The sequence below is a fragment of the Tyto alba genome, unplaced genomic scaffold (assembly GCF_018691265.1).
Source record: "Tyto alba isolate M040663 unplaced genomic scaffold, T.alba_DEE_v4.0 Super-Scaffold_6, whole genome shotgun sequence".
NCBI classification, from domain to species: domain Eukaryota; kingdom Metazoa; phylum Chordata; class Aves; order Strigiformes; family Tytonidae; genus Tyto; species Tyto alba.
This window is the reverse complement of record NW_024881327.1, coordinates 971,522-980,677: the sequence shown is the minus strand read 5'-3', so window position 1 is coordinate 980,677 and position 9,156 is coordinate 971,522. Positions and strand designations below refer to the sequence as shown.

At 55.7% G+C, this 9,156-nt stretch overlaps 1 protein-coding gene across 1 annotated transcript; it reads right to left on the bottom strand.

Annotated features, from left to right (window-relative positions):
* Positions 1-6,465: 6,465 nt before the first annotated feature.
* HAND2 (heart and neural crest derivatives expressed 2) lies at positions 6,466-8,816 on the bottom strand. Its single transcript, XM_042808450.1, has 2 exons — positions 8,238-8,816; positions 6,466-7,124 (listed from the first exon to the last, which is right to left on the bottom strand). Exons 1-2 carry the CDS (start codon positions 8,793-8,795, stop codon positions 7,026-7,028), a joined length of 657 nt encoding a protein of 218 aa, XP_042664384.1. The 5' UTR covers positions 8,796-8,816; the 3' UTR covers positions 6,466-7,025.
* Positions 8,817-9,156: the final 340 nt, after the last annotated feature.

The following is a 9,156-nucleotide window of genomic DNA, read 5'->3' as shown; positions in this document are numbered from 1 at the left end:
GCATCGCGCTCCTTCGCCAAAAGGGGGAAAGCAACCTGAATCCCAGGCAAACAAACACACCGACGGGAAGGCGAGAGAGAGCTATCCCCACCCGTCCCCCTCCCCCTTCCCCTCCGCAGCGTTAAACACGCGGCCGCCGAGGAAGCGGGGCGAGAGGCGATGTCATGCTCGGATGGCGCAAAGGCCATAAATGTAAGCGCCAGCGCCGCGAGATTCCCGAGAATGACTTTAATGAATAATTTCGGAGACAGTTATGGCTTTAGGTAATTACTGCGCGGCTCTATGAAAACCAGATTTGGGAGAGAGGCAGTCAAGGCCGGGCCGTGTGCCTGGGCTCGCCCCTGCCAGCCCGCCCCGGTCCCTTCCCGTCCCCTCCCCCCCCGCCACTGCTCAGCCCCCGGACCCCCGGACCCCGGACCCCCCCCCCCAGCTGCTGGGTTCCTCCTTCGGGCAGGGCGCCCAGCAGACCTGCAGAGGCTTGGCGGGGGGGGGGGGGGGGGGAGAGCTAATATTATCATTATTATTATTATTTTTAATATCTTCCGCCTCTCGTATTTTCTGGCAGGACATTTCATTGTCTTTTAGGCCAGTTTTAGAAAACTGCTAAGGGTTTGCATGCGTATTTAGCTTTTTAAAAAGTTCGTTATACGCAGCTGTTTCAGCCTATAGCCACATATGGCATGCAAATAGAGACCCCTATAGGAGAATCGTCCTCTCTATTATCCCCACATGTTTGTTCAATATACGTGGCCGGGAAAACGGCTCTACTGCTATACATTAAAATACAATTTTACATTTTTCTCCCGAGTACTTCGGGCAACGCAGGGGCTCATTCCTGCTTTGAACAGCCTTCACGGTTAGCAAACAGACGGCTCGGAGGCGCGGGCGGGCCGATCTCCATTGTTCCGCTGACACACCGCTGCCAAAAAGCCCCCAAAGCCCCGCTCCCGGCTGAGCCGCAGCCCCAGCCCGTCCCCAGTCAGAACTCTCCCGTAAAGCCCAGCGATGGGGTTTGTTGGGGGACTTTCGGTTCGGGTTTGTTTCACGGGTACTTTTGAATTGTTGTTTGGTTTGGTTTGGTTTTCCCCTTTACTTTTACTTTAGTTTTTTCTTCACTTTTTTCTTTTTTTTTTTTTTTTTTTTTTTTTTTTTTTTCCCGCCTCATGCTCGAGCCCTGGGGTTGGTGGCTGCGGTGAGAAGCCAAGCTCACAGCGTAGCGTTTGCACTGATTCAGAAAGGAAATGTTCCTTTTCCTTTAGAGATTACAGACAGACACAGCGGAGCATTGTGGTATTTTAGGGAGTTTATTTTATTTTATTCTGCTAGAACAAAGAAATGGAAGCGTATTTTTTATTGATTTATTTTTAGGGTCACTCGAGGCTTTTTTTTTTTTTTTTTGTCCCCTCTTGGCAGGCGTATTTTACCCCGAGAATTTAATCCTTCAGACAAATAGTCTAACATTATCTCTTTCCTCGGGAGACTAGATCAACTGCTTTCCCATCCACCCCCCCCTTCCTGGTAGTAGCACTGATTGTAACGTACAGCTGGACAAGTGTCAGCCGTCCAAGACTTTGTGAACAGCCGGCAGAGGCTCAAGTATTTATTCAATTATTATTTTTTATCCCTTGGGGATTAAAAAAAAAAAAAAAAAAAAAAAAAAAAAAAGAGTGGTACGAAACGTACGAAATCGTAAAGTAGAAAGTTTGTGAAAATAAGCGTGGCAAACGTGATCTTTGGTCCCGCCGAGCCAGGGCTACCATGCTGGCTGTCGAGCGTTACCGTCAGCCAGCCCCGGCTCTCAATTAGAAGCGATTCATTAGGATTTAATAGCAGGTGCAAAGCCATGTCCTCGCCAGCAGCACTGCCGTTTGGGTAGGGAATCGCCTGGTTTTACAGCAGCCTCCAGCTCTCCGCCTGGTTGTAAACCTGACTACCACTTTGGCTAGCAGGGTGTCAGCACGCCTGCGACTGCCCTGCGCCTCTAAGCGTTGCACTTTGCTTGGCTAATTTCTCCCTGCCAAGACATAAGGTGGAAATCTGCCTGGCTCGATGTTTATTTTGGAAGCCAGCGCTGTGAGCGAATCCGCCGGGAGAAGTGGGGCTGAGATAAAGCAAAGCGCTGGGCGGGAGGCGGCGGGGGGGGGTGGGAGGCGATGAAGCGCGGGGGGGGGGGGGGGGGGGGGCAGCACCGCCCGCGGAATGCCCCGCTCTTCCTTTCCTAAAGTCCCAAACAGACAAATAAACAAACAAGTTCGGCGGCGAGCTCCAGAAGAGCCGGAGGCTCCGGGGGCTCAAGGCCGAGCTGTGCTGAGGAGCCTCGGGGGCGGGAGCGCCGCACCCGCACCCAGACCCGCACCCGCACCCGCACCCGCACCCACACCCACACCCACACCCACACCCACACCCACACCCCCGCTGGCGGCCGGGGCCGGGGCTTGGAAAGCGCCGCCGTGATTACACCCAAGTGGAGAGCAGGATGGCTCCTAGCCGTCTGATCTGACGTCAACATGTCTCTAGCTCCTCGCTGCAAGATAGAGGGAGCAGAGCCGGCGGAGGGAGGGCTCTAATCATTCCCAGATGTCTCTAATAGCAGATATAAAGACTTATATAGTGTCTGAGAATAAATTTGTAATCAATGCTCTACAATCGGATCATCAAAGCAACGACATTTCTAGAGGAAAAGGGGGGAAGGGGGGGGGGGGGGGGAGCTGGGGAAGAGGGAGACACACACCACACTGGTTTGGAAGGGGGAGAGGGGGGCACAGGGATTCCCAGAGAGGCGCTGGCCCCGCGCATCGCCCGGCTTTGCTAGAATTTATGTGAATATGTAATTCAGATAACAACTCTGCTTTAATCTCCATTGTACGAGAAGAGCTGAAGCAGATGAACAGTAATTGGCCAATTAGAAATAGAAAAGATCAGAGCTCGTTTGCAAAGGCACATATTTCATGGCCCTCAAAAAAAAAAAAAATCCCAAATTAAAAATATATAAAACATTGATAAGCCCCTCGTTACAGCAGAGGGGATTATGTCTGCAGGCGTGCGGAATGCGTTTCCTTCCCATCGCTACTTGAAGGTTTCTTCTGGGTGTATTTGTGAGTCGCTGGGCGAGTACGTGTGAAAAAGGAGGATTAAGGTTAGGTTTCCAAAAGCAAAAGGAGGATATTTGGCTTAAAGGTTTTATTATTAACCTTCTTCCCCCCTCCCCGCCCACCTTTCAAGCTCAGCTCACGTTGTTTCGATGGCATCCCCTGGCTGTGTTTATATCCTTAGAGTTGCCCGCGGATGTCTCAGAGCTTGTTCTAGGGGTGTCTGCGGCTTGGCCGGAGAGGCCCCGTTACACCTCTTTGACAACGATAGCAAATTAGCACTAATTTTTGCAATAATCTCTTGACTCAGCGAAGAGCTCCTGGGAACGAGGGGGTGAAAAAAAAAAAAAAACAAACCAAAAAACCCCACACAACACAAATCAAAACGAAGAAAAAAAAAAGCCCCGCCACGGTTTATCTTCCTTGCCTGCAAGAATGCAGGCATGCCATGCACGTTAAAAAAAAAATAAAAAAAAAAAACAAAAAAAAACAAAAAAAAAAAAAAAACAAAAAAAAACAAAAAAACAAAGCGGGGACAGGACTGGTGGTCCCGCACGTTACAGGGACACCCCCCCCCCCCCCCCCTCCAAACCCAGTACGGCCAGCGGCTGCCTGGGACCGCTGCTGGCGGCAGGGCACCGGCCCGGCCCCTCGCTGTCTCCCCGCTCCCCTAAAACCCCGACGAGCTCTAAGACCCCACGCTGATATCTGCCTAAACTGGACGCCCCCGGGTCCCCGCGGTACACGCCGCCTCCAGGGAGGTCCTCGCCTCCCTCCGGGGGGGAGCGGCCGCCGTGTTTCGGGAGTGCGGCCGGGCCCCCACCCCGGGGAGCCGCGGGGACGCTCCCTGGGAGGGCAGGGGAGGCGGGACGCCACCCGGGGGAGTTTTGTTGCCGTTTCTCTTCTTCAAGGGGGAAAAAAAAAAAAAAAAAAGAAATTAAAATGTTATTTTCTCTTGGGTCAGAGCAGAGAGCCTCACTCTGCAAGCTGCGAAACGAGGCGACTGGCTAAAATACGAGTAAATTTGAGCCGTGAGCCCGTCTGCGGTGACAGGACTCCGACGACCCGGCTGCACTCCACCGGCCCCCCTGCCCTCCTCTCTTTCCTCCTCCCCGCCACTCTCACAGGGCAGAGAAATGTTGCAGAGGGGGACAGGCTGCCTTTCACCTCTGAAAAAGCTCCTACAAACTCTTTGGGCCCGAGGAATTACCGGGCAGGCGGGTGATGCCCCCCGGGTGCGGGCAGGGTGCTCCGCTGTTATCAGGCCTCGGCTCCGCTGGCGGAGAGCTGGGGCCAGGGCACTGACATCACCATCTACCATCAATTTACCTTCTGCTTCCCCATTTAGCTTTTAACGTCAAAACCTACATTTTTGTTGGCTCCGGCCTGTCTAGGGCTCTTGTGATTTAGCTGCGGGAATGGCTGCTTCCGAGAAAATGACAACATCCTAATTAGCGAGCAATTAAAAGCGATCCTCCTCAGCGGATTCAGAGGAGCTGCCGGTTCTGAGAAATTAACGTTTCAAAACCCGAAAATTATTGATGGGGAAATATCGGAGAGGCCGGTTCTCCGGGCGGCGGGGCCGGGGTGCGGAGCCGCCCGCCGCCCCCGGGCCCCGCCGCGCATCCCCCGAGGAAGCTGCAGCCCGGAGACTCGGTCGAGAGGAAGACACAGCATCTGCAGGGAAGTTGCTCGGGCCGTGCCACACTGCAGCCCTCGCAGCCATCCCTCGACCCCCCACTTTTTTTTTTTTTTTTTCGTGCAGTAAAAAAAAAAAAAGAAAAAAAAAAAGAGGTTTGGGCAAGAGGGTGAGTGCGAGATGCTCCAATTTATCAGCTGGGCAACTAACAGGCAAGCAAAAGCAAACAAGAGGGGAGATTCTTCTCTCCAAGTGTTATAAACAAAGGCAAGTGTCTGTAAACACAGACCCACGCCGGAGCGCAGAGCCGGGCTGCCTGACCCGACGGGAGGGAGGGCACATCACTTTTGTCTGGTTGTTGTAACCCCGCAACCTCCCCACTGTCAGCAGGGGCGGCGAAACGGCGCGGGGGCTCCCTTATCTTTTTATGGGCAATTGCACATCTACCTACGCTTAGCGCCGGGTCTCGTCGGGAGCCACTTCCTTAGGCGCGGCAGCAGGGGAAGGCAGGCAGGTATGCAGCCCTTGGACCTGGAGAGAGAGCCAGCTTGGTTTAAGTCGAGATGATTTAAGTAAGGGTTTAAAGTACGAACCCGAATTTCATTATGGGAAAGGTTCAAAACCTTGCGCTTCACCGGGAATTGACAAAAATACCTAGAGCAGATTCTTTATGTAAAAAGCTCGATTTTTTTTTTTTTTTTTTTTCCTTTGCCTGCCTGCGGTACGGAGGGATGCCAGGCATTTCCCGGCGCTAAATGTCTGCAGCTCGTCCCGGCACCGGGGAGCAGAAAAGCCACCGGCTTGGCACCGGGACCCTTGTAAAGGAGTTGGCAGACGAGGCGAGAGGTAACTGAGCAGATAGGAGGGAAGGAAGATCATACGGGAGCGGCAGATGAACGTACGAAAGAGCCAGAGCCAGGGCTGCGGCAGTTTGCAGTCAGAAAAAAAAAAAAAAAAAAAAAGGTTAAAACCCAATAATGCTCGCTGTGGTGGACTGGAAACGTGCAACCCTGGAGAGTTTTGGGAACCACAAAGTTAATATTAAGTTCACCGTAGCTCATTGTAAATCTTACATATTCCCTCCCTGCCCCCCCCCCCCCCCGCCTCCGTCGTCCCGTCCTCCTCCCCTCTCCCCCCCACCCCGCCTCGCAAATCCCTTGCCTTGTTCGCTCTTTCTTCCTTGACGTAAAATTACCTGCTCAATAATCACTCCGAGCAAAGCCCTCCGGCCTCCCTGGCCGGCCCTCGCCCCCCCCCCCCGCCCCGGGGAAGCCGCCCCCGCCGCTCGGCCCCGGCTCCCGCCAGCGCCTGGCACCGCCGCCGCGCCGGCTCCGGCGGCGGAAAAACCGCGCACCTCCGCGGGTTCTGCTCCGCCCGGGGTTCGCAGCCTTGTCCGCTTCCCGTTAGCAGGAGGTCTCCTGCGTGGAGAACACCACCACAAGGAATTGCTACTCTGCTGAACTGCCGGTTTCTGTTCAACACTCACGGGGCTGGCGAGATCCCTCCCTCTACCCCTCCTTTCACTCAGCCACTTGTTTAAAAATAAACTTAGAAGCCATCTTTATAATTTAGTTTACTTCCGAATATTTTAAATATTATGAAAAAAAGCCATAAACAACGCTGTTATTCAAAACATTTTGAGGTATAAAACATAAAAAGATTTGGGTTTTCTTTTTTTCATTTTTCTTTTTTTTTTTTTTTTGTTTTGTTTTGTTTTGTAAAAAACACACACAGTGGTTTATTGAGTACTTACAACGTTTACACCTTCAATATTAATTAGATTCCACTTTTTCCCTTACGGACGGAAGTGCACATAACCAATAACTGTTGAAAACATCTTCAAATACTGAACGACCACAACAAAATTACAACACTAAATACCGAGTCAACCGAAATACTGGTGCAACTGCTTCTGTTGAAATATAACTTTATAATCCCATGAATATTTATATCCAAAAGGCCAAGTATTAAAGATACACTTCACATACACACTAATGCCAGGGAGAGATTATTTTTTTTTTCTTTTTTTTTCCTTTTCTACGGTTCTGTTTTCCCCGTGTGTTTTATACAGAGCAAATAACATTCACGAAACTATTAGAGACATTACCCCTTACCAAGCTGGAGTTTCCTCTTCATATATGGAATGCTTTTTCCCTCTCCTTCAAATATCCACATTTTGGGGGGGGGTTGGGGGAGAAATTGCACATAAATAAACTGGACGATTCCAAATATAAAGAGTCCTCAGAGGAGAGCTCACTACCGAGACTAAGAGGACGGCTCCTCCAGTCCTGCCGTGCTCACTGCTTGAGCTCCAAAGCCCAGACATGCTGCGGCCAGCCAGTCCTCCCTTTGGTTTTCTTATCGTTGCTGCTAACTGTGCTTTTCAAGATTTCGTTCTGGGGAGACACGATGCGAGGCGGGAGAGAGAGAGAGAGAGAGGGAGAAAGAGAAAAACAGAAGGGGGGAGAGGAGAAAAAAAAGGTTAGAGATATTCCTCCCATTTCTAGGTCGCCTCTGCCCTGCCCCGAGGGGGAAAACTACGAGGAGACACACGGCCTGCGGGCCTCAGGGGAGGACGTGGGGCGGCCTCCGTGGGGTCTCGCTGCGGGCGAAGCCGCAGCCCGTGGGAGCGGCCCCGCGTGGTGCGCGGCCGCCCGCGAAGGCCGAGCCCCGCGCACCACGCGCCCGCCAGCGCTGCCTCGCCGCCGCCGGTCCCCGGGGCTGGGAGGGGCGGGGGGGGGGGGTGGACTGGGGACGGCTGCCGTCCACGGGGCGATGGGGACCGCGGTAGGGTCCGCGCTAAAACGTGTGTGTCCCCCACCCCACCCCGCCCCGGGCCGCTGGGCAGGAGCCGGGCAGCGGCACGTATCGTGGCAAAACATCGGGCCTGCGGCCACCGAAATCTGCGAGGGTGTCGCCCGAGCGTGCCGCAGGGCCTACACGAAACTGGGTTTGAGCTGCCTCGTCACAGCCGACGCTTCCCGTTAAAAGCCAAAAAAGCTCAAGCGTAGAGGGCACGGGGGCAGGAAAGCCCCGCGCTGCGAACCTATTACTTGCCGAGGGTTTCAAGCCGGGCTGGGCTTAGCAGGTAATCGCGCCTCCAGACTTTTATTTAAGAGAGCGAAGGCTTGTCTCTGATGGGATGGTGGTGTGGGATCCGGGACAAGCCCCAGCCCGGGAACGGACCCCCCCAGCCCCCCGGGGGACCTTCCCGTCGCGGCTTCCCGCCCCCCCCCCCCCGCCCGTTCACAGCCGCCGGGCCGGATCCCGGAGCTCTGCGAGAGCGGGGGGCGCCGAGGGCCTCCCGGGGCCGTGCCCTGCCCCGCTCCCGGCCCGCAGGAACGGCCGGGGACTGCAGGGACCGAGGTGTCCGCCGTGGCCATAACTCGGCCGCCCGACCTAGCCGAGCGCCGGGTGCGCGGGGATGGGGCACCGGCGGGCAGCCGGGCAGCCTCCTCTCCGCCGCCCCCCCCGCCCCGCCCCGTCCCGTCCCGTCCCGGAGCACTGACCAGCTCTTTCTTCCTCTTCTCCTCCTTCACGTCTGTCTTCTTGATCTCTGCCTTGAAGGCCTCAGCCTCCCCGTTCTGGTCGTCCTTCGCCAGCAGGTCCATGAGGTAGGCGATGTAGCTGGTGGCCAGGCGGAGGGTTTTGATCTTGGAGAGCTTGGTGTCGGCGGGCACGTTGGGGATGCACTCCCGCAGCTCCGCGAAGGCGCTGTTGATGCTCTGAGTCCTGCGCCGCTCCTTGCGGTTCGCCGTGCCCCTGCGCTTCACCGGCCGGGGCCCCCCGAGCCCGGGCGGGCCGTTCCCGGGCGGCACCCCCCCGTAATGGGAGTGGTCCATGCCCGGCGCCCCGTTGGCGTACTCGGGGCTGTAGGACAGAGCCATGCTGTAGTCGGGGGGGGACATCTCCGGGTGGCTGCTGATGAGCCAGCCGTGGAAGTAGGGGTTCTCCTCGTGGCCGCAGCGGGTGGCGGCGGCGGCGGCGGCGGCGGCGGCGGCGGCGGCGAAAGGGTAGCCCTCATGGTGCACCACCGGGTGGTGGGGGAAGCCGCCCACTAGACTCATCCCCGCTCCCTAGCGCACCCCACCCCGCCCCCCCGGGCCCCAAAACAAACGCTTTCCCCTCCCCGCCCGCCCCCCACCCCCCGCCGCACCGGCGGGAGATACTCCCCGCCGCTCACCCCTCAGCACTGCCCCGCTGCCCGCTGCCTCTCCATAGGGCGCTGCTGCAGAGTCCCCGCGGGTGCCCGAGCGATCCCCCCTCCCCAGGCGCCGCCGCCGCCGCTCATGCGTTGTGCCTCCACCTCCTCCTCCTCCTCCTCCTCGCCCGGGGCCGGGTCTTCGAGGAAGCGCGCACAGACAAAAAAAAAAAAAAAAAAAAAAAAAAAATTCTATGGAGAGAAGTCGACCAAAACAAAACGGCTTG

What these genes read in the sequence shown, in the direction of transcription:
- HAND2 (XM_042808450.1), bottom strand. Translation starts at nt 8,795, where the DNA reads ATGAGTCTAGTGGGCGGCTTCCCCCACCACCCGGTGGTGCACCATGAG. An exon ending in AGAAGAGGAAGAAAGAGCTG is followed by an intron (nt 7,125 to 8,237) that starts GTCAGTGCTCCG and finishes GTGTCTCCCCAG; the next exon opens with AACGAAATCTTGAAAAGCAC.